The sequence below is a fragment of the Mirounga angustirostris genome, unplaced genomic scaffold (genome assembly GCF_029215605.1).
Source record: "Mirounga angustirostris isolate CCGP_5_RB_7025 unplaced genomic scaffold, mMirAng1.0.hap1 SCAF_17, whole genome shotgun sequence".
NCBI lineage: Eukaryota > Metazoa > Chordata > Mammalia > Carnivora > Phocidae > Mirounga > Mirounga angustirostris.
In genome coordinates this window covers 41,369,934-41,389,609 of record NW_026991725.1, presented here as the reverse complement: position 1 = coordinate 41,389,609, position 19,676 = coordinate 41,369,934, and the positions used below count along the sequence as shown (strand labels likewise).

General features: G+C 56.9%; 1 protein-coding gene across 3 annotated transcripts in view; it reads right to left on the bottom strand.

Moving 5' to 3' along the window:
* PGS1 (phosphatidylglycerophosphate synthase 1) overlaps window positions 1–19,676 on the bottom strand; it is a 38,173-nt gene that overhangs the window by 3,353 nt on the left and 15,144 nt on the right. For 2 of the 3 annotated variants that reach the window (XR_010408469.1, XM_045890165.3), the window contains exons 5-9: window positions 18,711–18,900; window positions 17,861–18,039; window positions 15,215–15,736; window positions 6,113–6,261; window positions 1,840–1,968 (exon numbers count right to left, since the gene is read on the bottom strand). Coding sequence is in view for 2 of the 3 variants with exons in the window: in XM_045890165.3 (XP_045746121.3) it covers window positions 1,849–1,968; window positions 6,113–6,261; window positions 15,215–15,736; window positions 17,861–18,039; window positions 18,711–18,900 (1,160 nt within the window). In the remaining variant the exon portion in view is untranslated. Of the gene's footprint in view, window positions 1–775; window positions 1,217–1,839; window positions 1,969–6,112; window positions 6,262–15,214; window positions 15,737–17,860; window positions 18,040–18,710; window positions 18,901–19,676 lie in introns of those variants that run through there. The other variant, XM_064582501.1, reaches the window with a different exon arrangement.

Sequence of the window (19,676 nt, the reverse complement as noted above, 5' to 3'; positions counted from 1 at the left end):
CCTGAGGTGGTTAGCAGAGACAAAGGGAGCAGCTGAGCATGGAGGACACAGGCCCCGATTGCTCAAGCCGGGCCGTGGCACAATGTTGACTCTGGTCCCACAGAATCTGCAGGAATGTGAACGCTGTTTACCAAAAGCCTCTCTCCAAACAGAAACCCAGTGCCCTGGCACATTCTTTTGGCTTCTCTAGTCTAATTGTCCCACAGGACAATTTAATAACTAGTTTGAAGGCAAACAGTGTTAACGGACGTGCTGCTGCCCCAGAGCAGTGTAGCCACGGCCACCACTCCACCCGCTTCCTACCCACTAAAGCCTGCAGATCTGCCGGCCCTGGCGGGGAGGGGCCGCACTCGCTCTCAGCCTTCGCCGAGGCTCCCAGCACTGGAGCGCCCCATGCACACAGCCAGGCTGTGCGGACGAGGCCAATCACGCCTTCCAGAGCCCACGAAGGGGACCATCGGCAGCCGCCAGTCCTCGGGAGGGAGCCACGTGAAGCGGCTTCCGGGGCAAGGTGCAGGGTGGGAAGCAACCCGCCCTGACAAAGGAGGAGCTGCCATACCCTGGGGCCCGAAGGCCTTCTCTCAGGAAGGTCTTTCTCTGTGAAGGTTCAAGCACCTGGAGATGTAGAGATTGGGCAGCAAGGTTTTGAAATCTGCTCCTGGAGACACAGGGCAGTGGCGGGGGGAGGGGGGCACCCTGGCCTGCGACAAATCTACATGCTACGTGTTTTGAAGATGCCCTGCTGTGAGATGACACAAACCATGTTTTAGGCAGATGCAACAAAAATGAGGTTCATTCTTAAAAAATTTGCAAAGAAAAAAAAATGAGGGAAACCCACAGATGAAAAGAGACTTAGGTGACACATCCCCATATCATACAAGGTCTGGACCTTACCCGGAACCTCAAGTCAAACACACAGAAAAATTTTAACAAAATAAAAAATATAAGGCGAACTGAAACTGTGAGCACGTTCGGGGTATTTGATGACACTAAGGTATTCTTGCTCATGTTTCAGTCAGGGGTAATACTGGTACAAGGTTTGGGGTGGGGTTTTTTAGGAGACTTTATATTTGGGGGGGTGGCAATATACGCATATTATCTAGAAATACAGACCAGTATGCAAATGTCAGAAGAAACAGGAGAGTCAAAAGTGGCTGCTCGGGAGGCAAGAGAGGCAGGAACTAGCTGCTCGGTGTCGGATCTCTACCATTTCTTTCTAAATTTGTACATTATTGGAATAAAATAATAAAATAAGTAATGAAAATATGGAGGAAAAACTAAATGATGAAATTAAATATGTTTTTGTTTTAATGAAAGAAGCCCGGCACCAGCACCCAAGGGAGCCCCCGCTGTGCAACCGTGTGCACCCCTTCCCCGCACCTGGGCTGGCTGCCCAACATCCCCACCCAGAGCTGGGAGACGGGTCCCCTCTGGGGCCATCCGGGGGGCGGGCAGGGTCACTCGGAGAGGCCCCTCCTCTACCGGCAGCCGCACAGCCAAGCAGCAGCCTGGGTCAGCCTTGCTCGCATCCCACTGTGGGCCACAGCCGGTGGCTCCGGGCGCTAAGCGGAAGCCTCCATCCCTAGTGGCAGGCTCCTCCCACATGGGCAGAGCATATCCTGTCACCGAGCGTCCCTCCTGCTCCCACCGCCCTGGCCGCCCGCTCAGTGATGCCAGCCCGGGCCGCAGTGCTGGCGTGAGGTGACAGGGCCACCCAATCTAGCTCCAGGCCTGGAAAACTTTGGTGACAACCATGGTGACCCGCGGGACAGAGGTCGTGGGAACCCCCTCCCCTGAGACAGAAGCCCCGGCCCCACACGTGGCCTCGCAAGACAGCACCTGTCGTCCTCAGAAGAAGTTCTTAATCAGCGGAGTCACCATCTTCACCCACAGCTTCACCTGCCGACTCGGCTGCTCAAAGGTAGCGGACGACACCACACCTGAGCGCAGGTAGAGCTGCTCCTGCTCCTGAGGGAGAAGAACAAACAGGCATTAGGGTCCCCCACAGCACTGAGTGACACGGCCCGTCGGCCCCGACGTCCCATGTGGAGCCGGCTCGGGCGCTGGGGCGCAGGGGTGCTGGGGCGCCAGGCAGGGGAGGCGGCCTGCGAGCCACCCTGTCAAACCTGCCCTAGCGAGGAAGCTAAGAAGCCCGCGTCTCTACCCTTTTAAGACCAACATGTGTGTGGAGTAGATGACGTGGAGTGAAGTAGAGCTGGCAGAAAAAAAGCACACAATCACCCTCACTAAATAAGGCTGTGCAACTTAAAGAGACGTTCTTGAAATGGGAGGTTTCTCTTTTCTCAAGTTGGCAAAAAGCTCTTCTGTCTTGCAGTGATCCTGAGCCGACAGAGGCCATGTGCTCTGCTGCCGGAGACGGGGTCATGGCATCTTCCCAGAGAGCAACTTGGCAACAGGTATCAAAGCCTTAAGAAGCGCCCCTTGCAGGAATTTATCCCAAGAAAAAAGCCATGCACTCCAGATCTCTGTGTGCGGCCATCTGTCACAGCGACATTTATGATAGGGAAAAATGGAAACCACCTAAATGTCCACAACTAATTAAAGATAATAAACCCGTGTGACGAACCAGCACGCACCACACGCTGATAGTGTTCTAGAAGACGACACAGAGAATATAATCCTAATTTCATTAAAAAGACCGGTCACGCCTTTCCACACACCGAGAACGAGAGGGAATCCTTGGAGTGACTTCAGGGACATCGCTGAAAGCAGAGGCAGGTGTCTTCCAATTTTTCTGAATTTTTACAATGCACGTTTATTTTATACTTAAAAATGGGTTTGAAAACACTTGTATAAGCCTTCTCTTAAACTGTACTCAGAATCTTTGAGAGAAAACACTTTCTTAAACAATACACCCTCCAAGTCCCGTGTTTCCTAATTAGTAAGGTATTTGACGAAGTGGTCAGGAAGTGATCCTATTGGTTCCCACCACTCGGGGCTGAGAGGGCGATCACTCTCGATCTTGCATCCCTTGGTCTGGAAAATACCGACTAGCCCGCACCATCATGAGGACCCGACAGAATGGCCTTGAAAACAGGGCCCGCTGTGAGCCCAGGAGCGCCAGAGGGAGCACTGGGATGATGCTGCTGGACCCACCCGGGGAGTGAATGGGCTCTTCCCTGGGGGCAGGGATGACCCAGCAAGAACGGGGGACAGAGGACTCAGCGGGAAGTGTCCACAGCTTTCCCGTCCAGGCAGACCCAGGACCCCGACTTTCTCTGCATGGTTTTCAGGCTCATGCCCTCTCCACTCTCTCGGAGCCAGGGTCCATGCAGCACTTCCAAGCCGAGCGGGCTCTTGGCTGCCAGAGGCGAGGGCCCCGGGCCCTGGCTGGACGTGCCTGACGGAGGAGGCGCCTGGGGCCCGGGGGGCGAGCCTGCAGAATTCTCCACAGACCCAGCTCCAGCTTTATGCTTTCAAACAAATACTCAGCCAAGATTTCAATTAAATTACCAGAAACACTTAAGGTTCCTCACAGACCCCACAACAGGGCTGGAGAAGGAAGTCAGCTGATCAAAGTTACAATGCTGTTCGAGGGAGTCTTTCTCGGGTCACAAGTGGTAAACCGTGTTCTCTGAACAAAACCAGGAAGCTTTCAGTTTTTATAGTGCGTACTAAGTGAAGGGAGGGGCTTCGGATTCTGATAAAAATATCTCTCCATTCCCAGTGCGATACAAATAGGGCCCTTCCCTGTATCTTCCCGAGAAGACAGGGAGCAGGGACACGGGTGGCCGGGGTTCTAGGGACTTTCTGGGCTGTGGGGAGGTTGTGTGGCCGGGCAGTCCCAGGACCAGGCACTGTAGGGCCACCTGGCAGGAGTGGGGGGCTGCAGTCCCAGCATCTAAGTATATAGGTGGAATTATCTAGAAACGTGTTTCTGCATTTCAAAAGCACAGAAATCAGTGTGCCTCGGAAGAAAGGAAGAGCTGCAGGGGCGTGAACTGCCACCCTCCCACAACCTAAAGCCCCTGGGATTCAGGTTTGGGAAGAAAAGGAAAATATCCCAAATATGTCATTTGGGAAAACAGTTCCTGACCACAACCGGCCCAGCTTCTCACCAGATCCAGGATGTGGGTTCAATCCCCTCACTCAGGAGGTCGGGGAGAGGGGCCAGTACCAGGACCCTGGGCACAGGCCTGGGGGACTTGCCCCCACAAATCAACCCAGATCTCTGGGGAACTGGTCCCGGCCTGAGGCCTGGTTCACACCCACAACTCTACTGCCCCAGGGCAGGGGCTCACAGACCGAGGCGTCTCTGCAACTGGTCCAGAAGTCCAGCAGACCCCACTGGGGTGCGGCCCTGCCCCTCTCGCACCAGTGACTCCGACTGGAGCCTCAGCTGGGAGGCTTCCTCATTTTCTGGAAGCCTCACGGTAGCAAGAAACCTGCTGAGCGGCTCAGATTCCGCACTGGCCACCCAGAGCACAACCACTGCCACTTCCTCTGGCCCCTCGTCGTGAAGGCCTTCCCGGCACCACAGCCCCACTGGGCCGCCGACAGGATTCCCAGACGGCAGAAGGCAGGTCCCAGGGACAAGGCAGTTACCGTGTCCTTGTCCAGCAACAAAGGCTCCCACAGTTTCGCAACAGTCATTCCCAAACACTGGAGAATACAAGCTCCACAAAGTCAACAGCCGAGGCTTCTGAGGTCTGGCCCACAGCAGCAGGTTATCTGTGTTCCTGTGACTCAGGAGGGAAGCTGGCCCCCTCCATGGAAAGGCTCTGCCGTAAAGGTCACAGACAGGAGCGCACAGCACCGCCCCACTCTCACGTGCACGGCACGGGGCTCGCACTCTCCCACAGGCCACCACACACGCAGTCCCACAAAAGCACTAACGAATTCTCAGCAACTCTGTTTTTCTCTAGACAGAAAACAAAATATTCCACCACAGAAGGACGGCCGACATAGCTGCTGACCCTTGGGGAACCACCCTGCATCCCTGCCCCAGTGAGGAAATGGGGTTCTCCCCCTGCTTCTCTGGGCCGTTAGCCAGCCGGCAGTACGGGGCTCAGGCTCTCCAAGCCCAGCTCGAGAAAGGGCTGCTCTCCTCACTTCCAAGTGGCTGGGAACACGGGCCCAACCTGTATCTTCCAAGGGGAGCAGGTGGGTCCTGGACTGGCCACCTGCGCCCGATGTCCAGTGCACCCCACAGGCTGAGCCAGCCAGAGTGGGTTAGGTTTCCTGAGCCCCCAGCTCCCATGCTCAGGAGAACACTTGCTTCTCCCCCTCATGGACAGGACAGAAGGACAGAAGCCCTATTACAACTGTGAGCATGAGGACAAGAAACTCCAAGACACTGGAACTCCCCAAGGAAAAAGGGACCTGCCTTGCCGATCACCGTCCCCTGGCCAGGGGTAAGGGGCCAAGGCAGCCAAGAGTTTCTGCCCGCCCGCACATCGCCCACCTCCAGACTCCGCACACCCGCAGGCCCTCCGCGCCATTCCCAGTGTGCCCATTCCCCAGCCAGAGCGCCCCGCAGGGAGACAATGTGGAGTGAGACAGAATCCAGGTGACAGGTGCACACGGACTCTACGGCTCAGAGACGGAGGACGGGGCTGCCCATGCCCTTGAAATTACTCCCCTCTCCACGAAGCCCCTGTGCACGGGCGCTTGGGCTGCTTCCTGAGGCCTGCCTCTTCTGTCTCTACTCAGAGAGGCGGCTGGCGCCCTGAGTGCCCGTTCTGCCTTCCTGGCCGGCCCGTGGAGGTCCTGCTGGTGGTCCCGGAGCCTGAGTGAGCCTGGCTCCTCCCCCACACACCCGCTACGGCTGACCTGCATTCTTGCTAGAGGCTGGGGTGTCCGGGTGAGTGAACAGTGCTCTTGCCCACACCGGAGGGAGCTCTTGGGGCCATGGGGCAGGAGCGGCTCAGCGGAAGGGGGGCAGGAGGGCACGTAGCTTCTAAGGGCGGACCTGTGGCAGGCTTCTCTTGGGACCGGCCTTCCGGCCACCAGCAGACTTGTGAGGACTCGGGTTCTTTCTCACACTCAAGATGACAGCAGGGACCGTTCTCAGGGGACGCAGCGACTCAGGCAGGGCTGAGCACCCAGCTACCCCCCACTCTGCCCGGGAAATCCCATCGTCCCGACCAACCTGGTGAAGCTGCTGCTGCAGGGCCCGGCTCTCCGTCACTATGGCGATCTGGGCCTCCAGGTCCCGGTGAACCGACCTGTACCCAAAATTAGGAGAGCCAATCAACGTGAGACAGGGCAGGCTGCTCCCTGCCAGGTACAGCCAGAGGCCTGCAGGGAAAAGGAAACGTGCAGACAGGAAATGAGCACAGCATCAGCCAAGAGCCTCTCCACGCTTCGTTCAACCTAAGAGAAAAGCAGCCCTGCTGGGAACAAGTGGTCAGGCGCTGCATGGAGGGCAGGGACCTGGGGCGGCCCGCGTTCCTGGGAGGACGCTGCCTCCTCTCTTGCCCAAGCACAGCGAGAGGTAGGTCCTTCAGGAAGCCCCGGGAGGCCTGTGCTCAGGTTCTGCTCTCACCACCCCATGCTAACCACAGCCCCTCCCAGAGATCTCAGGGCCTCTGATACCCGCTCTCTGAACTGCCTTGGCTACATCCCGGCCATTGGAACGGGGAGCCCACCCTGGCCAGAGGCTCCATGGTCCTGCCACAAGCACCGAGGGGACAAAGTCCATACCTGCGTCTCGGGAAAGACACCCCCACTGTGCTAAGAAGACAGCCTAGGGAAGAGCAATCCTCCTACCCAAGTCCGTGGGCATGGGGCTGTTCCACGGGGGCAGGGGATACAAAGGCTCTTGGTAAGTACAGGTTACTCCATTCTGCATCTCTTCCCACCCAGGGACACACAATTCTCCGTTTCGGGCTGCTGACACACCACACCCAAAAGGACACCGTCCCTGAGTCCCTAGTCCCTGCTAGGGATTCAGGGCCATCCAAGCCAGACACCTGAAGTCCACTAGAGGCCAGTGGAGAAGAGAACCTAAGAGGTTCTGTAAGTTTCTATCCCACTGGGATAGAGAACACCACTTCCCCTTTTCTGCTAGGAAATGAGCTGGCTGACAGCACAGCCAGACAAAAAGCAGGACATGGGGTAGGGGGACGGGGTCCTGCCTCATCCCCCAGCATGCTGACATGTGTGTCGTGAAGGCTGCGGATTGTCTCAGAATCCTAACCTGTCCCTCGAAACAGACAACAGGCAGCTGGGTCTGCTGTGCACCTGGTCCCCCCCACTGTCCCCTCCCCCAAGTCCCAAGGCCTGCTTGCTTGGGAGGCCGTCACAACTACTTCTCCTAAAGAGACTACTCCCAAAACCTGACCTTCCCAGGACATCTGCTGCCCCAGACTTCCTTTCTCCCAGGGGAGCCCAGACTTGGGTCTGACCTCGGTCCTTTCCTCCACGCTACACCCTCACTAGCACCAAAAACGCTCAGCCCAGAAAACTCAGCCTGTTGTCCGGTGCTGAAGTTGGGCCCGGCTCCATGCAAGGCTCCCCTGATCAGAGCCAGCCTCCTCATGCCCTCCCACCACCGCTGCTCTCCCCTTTGCCAACATGACCCTTTCAAAGGGCCCACAGGCACACATGACCATCATGAGCAAATCAACAACATGTAATACACACCAAGGAGCCTAAAATAGAAGGCCATTTCCTAATTCTCACTCAGAGCAAGAGCATTTCCAAGAATACCTTGGGTAAGAGATGACGATGCTCTGCTGTCTCTTCCTGTAATGTGCTCGACCCTCACCCCCACACGGGGCCACATCAAAGCCGCCTGCCTGCCTGCCTGCCTGTGTGTGTCGTTCAGACAACTGTACCACCCCACGGGGCCACTGCCGTGTAGGCAATCGTGGGGCTCACCTTATCTCCTGTCAAGAGACCACGGGGGTGTGCCGGCTGGCCCCTGGCACTGTTCCACATGCCCGGGGAGGTCTGGGCAGAATGGCTGAGCCTTGACTGCTGCAGTGCTGGCTCTCCTCCTTTGCTAGGCTCAGCCTCTCCCACCCCGCCTCTGCACAGAGCCTGAGGCTTGGGGCCGGGGCCAGGGCCAGGGGCAGACCTCCTCCAGCCTCAGAGCTTTCCACCGGCCACTGCTGTTCCAACTCTTGTGATGTCACAATCTGAAAGACTCAAAAGCACCGGGGACGCTCAGTGCTCCTCGTCCAGCCGGCTCTCCAGAGTCCGCTCAGACAGGGACAGAGCGCACACACAGCAGGGGGGCCCGATACCCACGTGGCTGATGTAGGCTAAAGCTGATGTGAATCATGCCACCCTCGGTGTGTCCATCCAAGGCTCCTGGACCACAGGGCCTGCTGGGCAAGACTGAAAAGACGGGGTCTTAGGCGTATTTTTTATTTCTGAAATCTGCCTAAATGTAGATCTCTTCCTCACAAGGCAACCTAGGGGCCAGCCATGAGAGGCAGTTGGCCCAGGCCCGGCCCACGCAAGCAGGTCTTCGCACCACTGCACCCCAGCCCCGAAGGAAAGCTTTCTCTCACTGATACACGTCCAAGTGCTGCACAGAGGTTACCTGGGCTCTACATTTCGTGAGACAAGAGCTTCTCAGCCCTCACCCGCCACAATCACCCCACTGGGAAGGCACAACAGACACCTGTCTTCTTTCGGCTTTTGTCTCTGGCCCAGGCTGGCCTCGGGAGAGCATGTGCGAGTGATGGGCAGCACGCATTTTGAACCTACTGGCCGCCTTGGTGAGGCCCGCAACCGCCCCACTGCTTCCCCTGTAGACCCATGTGGACTGTGATCTTTCTCCATCCAAAAGGACATAAAGATCACTGATGTTGAGGCCACGTGGTGCTGTGCCCCAGGAGCTCGACACACCGCCCCATGAACAGCCAGCCCTTCAGGGTGCAAGCTCTCCAAAGGTGGGACGTTTCTGCTGCTGGGCTAGGCTGGGAGGACAGCCAGGAAACTTTCATTCAGGGAGGGACTCAAGAGGGTGCATCCCTCACTGGGAGCCTGAGCACAGTGGGAGGGTGAGGGGCAGGGCGGGGGCTCTCGCACTTCCCAGCAGGGCCATAAGCCTGTTATCAAGCCCAGGGCCTGACCTTTGTGCCCAACACCTCTACCAATCTAGGACCCACCAGACTGGGAGAGACTCCGCAGCAGGAGCGACAGCACGGGAGGGGACTGGCCATGGGCAGTCCTCAGCCCCAGAGGGAGCGTGCTGGGGATACACAGATGACTGAACTGAGTCCCAAGACTTCTGCGGGCTCCCAGCTCCACAACGAGAACCCTCACTGCCTGCCCCGTCTGCTGCTTGTGCTCTGCCCGCGCCTACGGTCCCTCCTCCACACGGTCCCAGCACCTCGATGCAGGGTAAACCAGATGGCCCAAGGGCTCCCACAGAGCTCCCTCACCAGTCCTCTGAGCTTTTCCCATGGCCCGGCCGCCTTCAGGCCTCACTCCCTCCAGACCTGCCCCCTCACTCCTCCTCATGCCTAGCATGGTCTCGGGGCCTCACACTCCTGGGCCCTCCACCTGGACCCTCCAGCCAGGGTCTGTGCTCAGCAAGTGTCCCCTCCGCAGAGAGGCCTTCCCAACCACCCTCCCCCGCCCCCCAATCTAACAGACTCCCATCGGCCCGGATTCCTCCTTCTGCTCTGGTCTTCTACATAACCCATTTCCCTACCTGACCTTATATTTGAACAGATGAATCTGTTTGTATCTGCTTCCTGTTAAACGAAACAGACGCCTGGGGAGGGCAGGGGCTTTGTCTGGTCCCCAGTGACAGGTTCCCAACACCCTGAATGCTGCCTGGCACACGGCAGACCCTACACAAATACTTGTTTGAACAAAATAAATGAGGCTAACGGTGATCTTCCAACACACGATGATGAAATTAAGTACAAAAAACTGACTTCTAAATCAGGAGCTCACGACTATTTCTGGTGGGAGAACTTCCCTGAGGCTCTCTCCAAGAAAAATGTCAACTTATGCCCCCTCCTTCACCTTTGCCACAATATTCCGCGACAAATTTCAGAGGATTCTCAGACCCCTACAAAAATACAAGGGGAGAGGAGACACCACAGTCCCGACCTCAGAGGGCTAAGCACTTGCCTGTTACACTCCGGGCCACTTCCCGAGGCCGGGAGGCCGGGCCTGCCCCTCCCCAGCAGAGCGGTCGGTGCGGGTGTGGCCCCGCCCCAGCGCACACCTGTCGGCGCCCGGGGGAGGCACGTGTGCCCCGGACACACAGGATGGAGCTGCCCCAGCTCGCACTGCAAGCTCACCTTTGGGCACTATGCCAAGCCGCCTGTCGGGAAAGCAGTAAAAATAGTGACAATTCTCACAATCATTAACAGATTCCTCTGTCAGCAGGAGCCAGAAATCTCTTAATCCAATGGCCTGCCCCGCCCTGGCCACACACATTGGGCTGTTAGTGCTAGGGTACTGCACCAGATGAGATCCAAGGCAACACCTCAAAGCTCATTTTCTGATCCTCCCCTGAGACGTCCCCCAGCGTGGACGTGGCCCCTGCCCCAGGGGCTGTGTGCCTCCCCAGCCAGAAGTCCCGCGACAGCACCGGGCACAGCTCAGGCCCACTCCTCTCCAGGGAGCAGGAGACGTGAGAACCAGGCCCAAAAGACACATCCGTCATCCCCACTCAGGCTCCTCTGGGGCTGCTGCCTCCCCAAGACCTAGAGAGATTAGTTCATTGGCACGTGACAGATACAGTGCTTACAACCACTGACAGCCATTGTGCACCTGGCCCCAGACCCCGCTGTCCACCAGGACCAGGTTTAAAAGGCAAATCCCTGTAAGCCACCGAGATGTCCTTCAGTAGGTGGATGGATGAATAAACAAACTGTAGTCCATCCAGACAAGGGAATGCTATACGCACTAAAAGGAAAGAGCTATCCAGCCATGAAAAGCCGTAAGGTTTAAGGACCTTAAACGCGGGCGCCTGGGTGGCTCAGCTAACCCGCCGACTCTTGCTTTCGGATCAGGTAATGATCTTGGGGTCATGGGATCGAGCCTGCATCGGGGAATCTGCCTGAATCTGCTTGTCCCTCCCTCTCCCCCTCTGCTCCTCCCCTCACTCTCTCTCTCTAATAAATAAAATCTTTAAAAAAAAAAAAAAAAAGAACCTTAAACACCCATTACTAGTAAAACAGCCAGTGTGAAACGGCAACAGACGGTGTGAGTCCAACTGTATGACATTCTGGGAAAGGTGACAATATGGGACTGTCAGAGTCAGGGACAGACACGAAGCACAGAGGATGTTCAGGGCAGTGAAAGCCTGTGTGACACTGTGATGACAGATATATGTCCTCACCCGCGTGAGCCCATGAATGCACACCACCAGGATGACCCCAGATAGAAAGTGTGGACTCTGGGGGATGACAGTGTGTCAATGCCGGTTCATCAGTTACGAGCGTACTCTCCGCTGCTGGATGCTGACAGTGGGGAGCCCGGGCGTGAGAGGGCGCGGTGTGTGAGAAATCTCTATACCTTCCCCTCAATTTTGTTCTGACCCCAAACCGCTCTAAAGAAATTAAGTCTTGGGCGCCTGGGTGGCTCAGTTGGTTAAGCGACTGCCTTCGGCTCAGGTCATGATCCTGGAGTCCCTGGATCGAGTCCCGCATCGGGCTCCCTGCTCCGCGGGAAGCCTGCTTCTCCCCCTCCCACTCCCCCTGCTTGTGTTCCCTCTCTGGCTGTGTCTATCAAATAAATAAATAAAATCTTAAAAAAAAAAAAAAAACTAAGTCTTTAAAAAATAAATACATAAAATAAGTATACATCTTCACTTAAAAGGCTAACTGTAACTACACGAGCTGTGAACTGCTGTGCTCGGCACCAAATGCAAAACAAATGAAAGCACAGATGGAAAAAAAAAAAATACAGACACCCAGCGCCAACTCAGGTGACCGTCCCGCAGCATTCCAGGTGCTTCCAGCTCACAGAGCCTCAGTGCACCCCGCCTATGGGGAAAGGAGTGAGGGCCAGGCCACAGGAAATGGCCCAGGCACGAACCTGAGGGGCTGCTGGCAGCCTCGTGTCTAACACGGACCTCCAGCCAGCCCGCTCCCCAGCCGCCCCTCCAGAGGTCAAGAAGATGCAGCTAAGACCTCCAGCTTCAGCAGTGTCCTTCAGGGACCCACGGGACGGGGGCAGCAACAAAATCACAGGTGACAAGGACACCTCTCCTCCCCAAGAGATGCAGGACCCACCCCCCCCGCCCCAGGCCCATCCACCAGCAGCCCACTTACGGCCCATGAGCCTCTGGGCCCTGTGTGTTCCAGCGCCCACCCCACGACCCCCAGGGCCACCTCCCTCTTGGCCACTAGAAACCCCGACAGAATGCATGTCAGGTCACCGTACTCTCCTGAGGGCGAACCAATGCCATCACCCCGTGTCACACAGAGGTTGGACCAGGTCCCTCCACGTTTGCCAAAGGTAAATTTGGGCTGAAAACTAGGCTTCAAGAATCCTAGTCTGATGGCCTCTCCAGCCCACCGCAAGTACAAGGGGCTCCCCTCCCTCAGCTTTCTGAATAGGTGGCCTTTGCAAAAACCCAGAGAAAACTTAACAGACCACGTTGCAAAAGTCTCTCGAGTACAGTAAATGCCTTTAAATAGTGGAAGGTTTCTCTGGTACTTCAAAGCAACATTAAAATGACAAATACTCAAGTCGGCTAAGGCATCAGCAAAGCACACCAGTGAGACGTGCCTCTACTCAGGAGCCCACCAAACAGAAGAATCACTGCCTCCACAGAAGTCACCTCCCACAAGGTCCTTCCAACGAGGCATCTGAACCACCGCTTCATATGCCCCCATCCTTGATGAGCCGGGAAGGACTGAAGGATACACCCTAGTCCTTGGAACCTCCTGCCATCAGGCTGAGCTGCTATCCACTGGCACTTGCTGCCCGGTGTGGTCACTTCCATGAGGAGGATGCCTCCTGCCAAGAGTGCTGGCTGCCCGCGGGCAGGGCCCACGCAAAGTGTTCCTGCATCACTTCACCCCATGGGGCCACCATCAGGTTCAACACCGAGTCCCTCCCTGACTGACTGGGGCGGGGGGGGGGGGGAGCTGTTAGAGCCACAAGGATGTGGACGCTGCGAACATGGGACCCCGGCTCACTCTCCTCACCAAGGGCTTATGGGAGCACTGGGAGCCGAGATGAGCCAGGCCTGTCCTGCAGGAGTGTGGGTAAGGCTCAGGGTAGTGGGTGCTCAGCCCTCAGCAGGAATAAACCGACCCACCACCTGTACCCAGCACAGGCCTTGCAGAGAGTAGACAGCCAGTAAACCCAACCACCCACCCCAGCCACTACCTGGGCTGCCTGCTCCTCTCCTAGGCTGCTTTGGGGAAAATGAGCATCCAGGAATGAACCAGAAAAGGGGGCCGACTTAAGGACCCCCCAACTATCGATCTCAATCACAGGAAAGGACCCTGGCCTCTGACTTCAGCACTGACCGACCTCTGACCTCTGACTCCTGGCCTCCCTGCTCATGTACCACATCCCCCATTCCCTCTCTCTCACACACACTCTCATTCATACACACACACGCACGCACACGTGCCCTGGGATTCCTGGCCTTCCCCACTAATCCAGTGCTCCCAAAGTGCAAGGCCCCACCTGGGGCGGGGCAGAAGCATGCCTGTCCGGGAACAGGTGAGCCACACTGGAAGAGCCGGTTGGGTGTTTCTGTTTCAACAGTAAATGGGGGGGGGGGGGGGGGGGGGGAGTCACTGCTCACTTATCAGTACTGCCCACTTCAGGGAAATAACCCACGGCCCAGTCAGAACCATCAGGCCAGGCTGAGCTGGGGGGCCCCAAGTGCCCCAGGACAGACGAGGAGGGAGCGCTATCTAGGCGTCCCCTGCACTGCTCCCTAGACACATGTCCCCTCCAAAGAACAAAGCTTCCCCCACCTTTCAGCTCAGTCTTCAATACCACGTGCCCAGGCACCTTCGCTGTTCTCATAAGGAACAAAACCAACCCTAAAATACTTTCCACACCTCGTCCCTGGTTAGCCCTGCCAGCCCTGAGGCATCTGACCACCTGCCTGGCTCAGCCCGACAGCACAATGAGGTAGTCCACTTCCCACACCCAACGAGGCCACCTGCCCAGGCAGTGGGCCTCCCAGCAGGAAGTGGGAACCACCCAGGAGGCCAGAAGCTCTATCAGTGATTCTTAAGGCCTCAGAAACTCCTGGGGAGTTGTTTTGTTTTGTTTGAAAAAAAATACCGCATTGGATTTGTCCCCAGAGAGCTGGATTCAAGAGACCGAGGAGGGCAGTCTGGGCATTAATATCTCTTTTAACGTATCCCCAGGTGAAAACCACTGATGTAAGAAAAAAAAGACTTCCACCCAGGCAATGATCCCAAAATGACCTCAGCCTGTGGCCATCTGCAGGCTGGACTCCCAGGCAGAGACCAGAGACTGAGAGAACACCACCCCCTCCTCCATCAGCCCTTCTGCAAGACTCCAGGACCAGCCCAGGAGCAAAACAGCCTCTGACCACCAAAGAGAAGCCAGAAAAACCACACATGTCACCCGTGGCCAGAGGCTCTCTGCGTCGGTCACTTTTCTTCAGCCACAGGACTAAGCAGCTCGGTTGTGTGGCCCCTGGAGCATCAGGAGTGACTCCGCCCCACAGGCAGGTGCCCTCAAAATAGCAAGCAGCAGCGGGGATAACCCTCTGCTCAGCACAAGGTTTTAAACCCGTTTATCGCCGTCTCAGACCGCGACCCTGGGATTATGGCACGCGTGGGCTGCCCCAGGAAGGCCCTGATGCCTGTGGGGATCGTAATCCACATGCAGTTCAGACCATGACCCACGTATGGGCAGCGCCGCACGGCTCAGAATGGAAAGGATGTGGCCTCGACTTCCTCAGCAATGGAAAAAAAGCTGAGGATTCACAAAGAGGAAAAAGAAGCACAGTGGGGAGGGAAAGACTGAAAAACCAGACTGTTCAATACCAAATAATTCATCCCCAACACATCCTCTGTCCCTGAGAAGGGCCCAGCCGATGCAGGGGAGACCGCCGACCAGGGAAGGCGACGGCATGGGCCTCTCCACCGCCACCCCCCGAGAAGTTCCGTGCGCACTTCCTGAAACGGCCACCCATGTCATCCGTGTTAAGTTCTGGGAGCATGAGGGGGAGAAATGTGCACAACTGAAACTCTCAGATAGGAGGTGGCACGTGCACATGGCTGCCGGGAGGACGAGAGGGGAGGAGGGCCCGGCGCTGACGGCATACCTTTGGCGTGGAACGTCCAGCCCCGCCGCCAGTACTCCTGCAGCTGGACCCGCTCCTGCTGCCCCAGGCTGCACACCTCACTGAAGAACTGTCGCTCGATGTGCACGTACGCGGCCGGGATGGCCCCCGCCACCCCCTTGGCTCCAAAGAAGCCGTTCACCTCCGGGGAGGCCAGCAAGATCTGGTACTCGGCCCGAGTGCCCAAGACCAGGTCCATGTAGGCCTGGGTCAGGTTGAAGTAGCCGGTGGTGAGATAGACCTTGGCTCCTCGCTCAGCCTCTGTCAACAGGGTCTCCGTGACGATCTCGTCAATCTGGATCTCAAAAGGCTTCATCTGGATCAATGGGTAAATCCAGGTATCGGGGGCTGGCCTCCGGTCCCCGGCAGCTGCTGCGTCCTCCTGAGTCAAGAGGGAGTCGCCATGAAAGGTCTGGGCATGCAGCACTTGCTGGCGGGCCCTGGCCGAGTTGATCACATCCATCACCCTCTTGTTGGCCGCCCTGCAGTATGCAGCCCGGTCACCTGTAGGGACACACGGGAGGGAAGGGTGAAGGAGGAAAAGTGGAGGCTCTGGCTCTTGCCTGCACGGGGACATGGCAACAGACAGGCAAGTGCAGATGCCCTGACTGACCATCTATGGACATGCTTCAATGGAGCACTGGCCAGGCTCCAAGCAAGGCTCCTCCGTGGATATCAACATCCAAGGAAAGGCCACAAAAATCCTGTGCCAGGGAACGGGAAAAGGCCTCTACCAGTTCCACTTATAAAAAGTTCATTTTTTTAAAGATTTTTTTTTAAGTCATCTCCACACCCAATGTGGGTCACGACCCCAAGATCAAGAGTCACTTGCTCTACCATGAATCCAACTGAACCAGCTAGGCGCCCCCCATAAAGTTCAAAAACAGGCTAGACTACTTGAGGGCGACAGAAATCAAGGGAGTGGAACCTTGGGATTCAGGGCCTGAGAGGGGACCGGAGGGCGCTTCCAGGAGCCAGCCCACGAGGCACACACATGTGAACTGCATGCCTATGGGTGGTGTTCAGCGTGTACTTCAGCGAGAAGGTTTAACAATAAAGGTACATGTGAGCATGAGCCACAAAGCATGGGCACAACTGTGGGCTGAGCAAGCGCCCCATGGTGGGACAGTGGGAGCGGGGCCCCCAAGGTGCAGCACGTGGACAGGCAGGCTGGGACCCTGCATGTCTACACAAGACACTGGGGACAGGTAGCTGTCCAGACACACTGACAGACGAGAAATGACCATAAATGCTATCAACAGACGACAACCCTGAACACTAACGAGCCAGCATCCAACCTGAGAAGTGAGGATAAAACCAAAAGCACAGTGTGAGCGGGGAGCAGGCAAAGAGCAAAGTTCACAGAGTGACAATGATGGGAGAACAGAGAATGTCCACGCTGCCCAGAGCTGGCCCTCTGGGAAGCTGAGCAAAGCAAGCCTCGGGGAAGGCTGAGCCAGAATCAAAGAGGAACAGGACAGGACGCACTCACGCACTCACAGCTGGGGACAGGGCCACACGTGAGGGCCTCTGGGGGTGGGCTCCGGAATAAGGAGAAGGGATGGCCTGTGCGAACCCTCCCTCCCTGACAGCAGCACCCACAGGGGGAAGAGGCAGCCACTGGCCCCACCATGTCTCAGGCTGTCCTTCTGAGTGTCACGAGTGTCCCCTGCATCTGTTCGCTCCTTCTGAGTTGCCCTGATCCCCTGAGTACACCTGCGCCTGCCCAGGCACCCCTACCTGCCCCCCGAGCATGTTGACCCACCCTTCCCAGAACGTGGGGCCTACTTCTCCGGACATTCATGCCTGGCCTGTAAAGTTAGACCAGCGGTTGGCCAGTGTTTCCTGCATGGGCCAGATATTAAGTATTTCAGGCTTTGCGAGCCAAAGGACAAAACTGAGGAAAATACATAGGCACTCATATAATGAGAGAAAACAAATTTCCACAAATTTTTTATTGATAAAAATTCAAAATATCATAATAATAACCAAGGGTCCAGGCTGGCAGCAGGCAGGGCAGGCACCCCGATCACATACTGGCTCCAGGGCTAGGGCTCCCCTGGCGCCCAGGACAGGGGCTCTTCTCCTTATAAGGTCAAGGTCTACCCCTCCCCACATTGCTGACACCATTGCAAATTCAGCAGCAGGCCTTCCCAAAGGCCACCAGGAAACCACAGGAATCACAGGAATGCAAATGCCCCCAGGAACACTAGCTGCCAGGGTTTGCCTGTTTCCAGGGAGCAGAGCTGAGGGCTCTCCCATTTCACTTTCCAGGCAGGAGGCCACAGACCTCAGTGGAGCTGAGAGCCACAGAGCCTCGGTGCTCCCCACTGGGGAAGTGGCCCTGGGGAGGGCAGTCAGTCAACCGGCTACTTCCTGTAAGTGTAGGGCAGGCCCCTGGCTCCCTCCCCCAGGCCCAGGCCGAAGCCCACACTCCCACCTTCCCTGGACCCACAGAGCATGACTGGTGGCCAGTGAGTCACCTCTGTCTGGCCTCAGAGACAAAAGCAGAATGAGGCTCTGCCACCCAAGTCTCGCCAGCCCGCAGCAAGGCTCCCAGAGGTGCGCGCCCCTCAGCCCTCACCCCTACCCACAAGCTCGGGAGGGCAGCAGAGCCCGGGACCGTACCTTTGTAAGGGTGCACCATCCCCTCCACCACCTGCACTGTGTCATCCCCCTGCAACTGCAGGGACACGTCCCCCACTGCGTCCACCAGCTCCGTGAAGAAGTCCGCAATCTCGGGGCAGTCCTGCAAGAACACGTAGCGGTCCTGGCGGTTGGTGAAGTAGGAGTCGCTCAGGTTTGCGCTGCAGGGAGGAAAGAGGTGGGTGAGGACTCAGGCTGGAGAGGATGCGACAGCTAATGCCCAGGAACAAGCGGGAGCAGGGCAGCAACAGACACGGGTCAGGACCCCACGGCGGCAGCAGACCCTGAGCGTGGCCACTCACACAAGACGAGGCACAAGTGGCATGAGGTGACACAAAGGAGGGAGCCACAGAGTCCCGCCCCTGAGGCAACAATCAGCTGGGAGAAGAATGACATTCATAAAGCCAACTACCCCCCCGGGGCTCATCACCAGGGCCCAAGTTTCAGAATCAAAAGGACCCGAACTGTCATGGTGGCTCTGTGGTTTGTTTCTTCCATGTTCCTGGCTCTGCCTAAGGAAGTCATTCGTCCTCTCTAGTCTCTTGTGCACTAAGTGAGGAAAACACTACATGGGTCCCCACGAGGATGACCTGTGACAGCACACCTAGGCACAGAGGAGTGGCTAGCATCCAAGAAGTGCTCAAGAAGCCAGGGCTCCCTTCTGAGCACCCTGGGTGGGCTTCCATTGGCCACAGCCAGAGCCAGCAGAAGACAGTGAGGCAGTATGACAACTAGACTAGAAACGTATGACCACGTTCCTCCTCTGTGTTCCACTAACCTCCACCCTGGACGATATTAAGGGGAAGCCCTTGAGGGAAGGCAGCTAACTCACCCGCTCAAGATGACATTGTTGTCAAAGAGGTACACTTTAATGTGCTGCAGGCCGATCGTCTCATTAAAGCGCTCAGGGATCAGGAGCCGGAGAAGCCCACGGAGGTTAGGCGTGTGGAAGAGAGAGACGCGGACCTGTTCTGGAAACCTCTGTAACAGCGGGAGCAGCATTGTGCGGGAGTTCTTCCTACCTAAATACAGGGGTGAGCAAAAGAAAAAGGACCGGTGATTCACACCAGAAAAGATACTGTGCCTGCCGGGGAGGAAATGCCTACCATGGGCCCACATTTGCCTGCGTTGCCCATCCAAATCACCCAGAACACCTGGCACCATGGCGAGCCGGAGGACCTCAGACCAAATTCTGCTCTAGACACCAACATGTCTCAGAACAAGACTGGGGCGGTCGGGGCAGCAGACATCTGCCATTTTAGCACCCAGCACCTATTCGCCCTCCTCTCCTGGGAACCATACCCCACCTCCTCCTAGGGGTACCACCCTACTCCACTCTTGGCGTTCCTACTCTGGGTAATGATGGCTCTACCCTCCCTAAACTCACACCCCAGCTCCACAGGAGGGCACCCAGGCCTGGACTGGGCCAGTTAGCACACGCAGAGCCCCGGTGCACAGCCCATGGCAGGCCACTCAAGAAGCTTCGGTCTGACCCTCAGGAAGCAGACTCTCTTCCGATGGACAGAATGTCATGGCCAGATGGGCCTGGGGCTTCCAGAGGCCACCACACGGAGTCTGAGAATAAAGTCAGCCCAAAGGAAGGAGGGCCACGGGTGCCTGGGTGGCTCAGTCATTAGGCGTCTGCCTTTAGTTCAGGTCATGATCCAGGTCCTGGGATCGAGCCCCACATCGGGCTCCCTGCTCGGCGGGGAGGCTGCTTCTCCCTCTCCCACTCCCCCTGCTTGTGTTCCCTCTGTCGCTATATCTCTCTGTCAAATAAATAAATAAAATCTTTAAA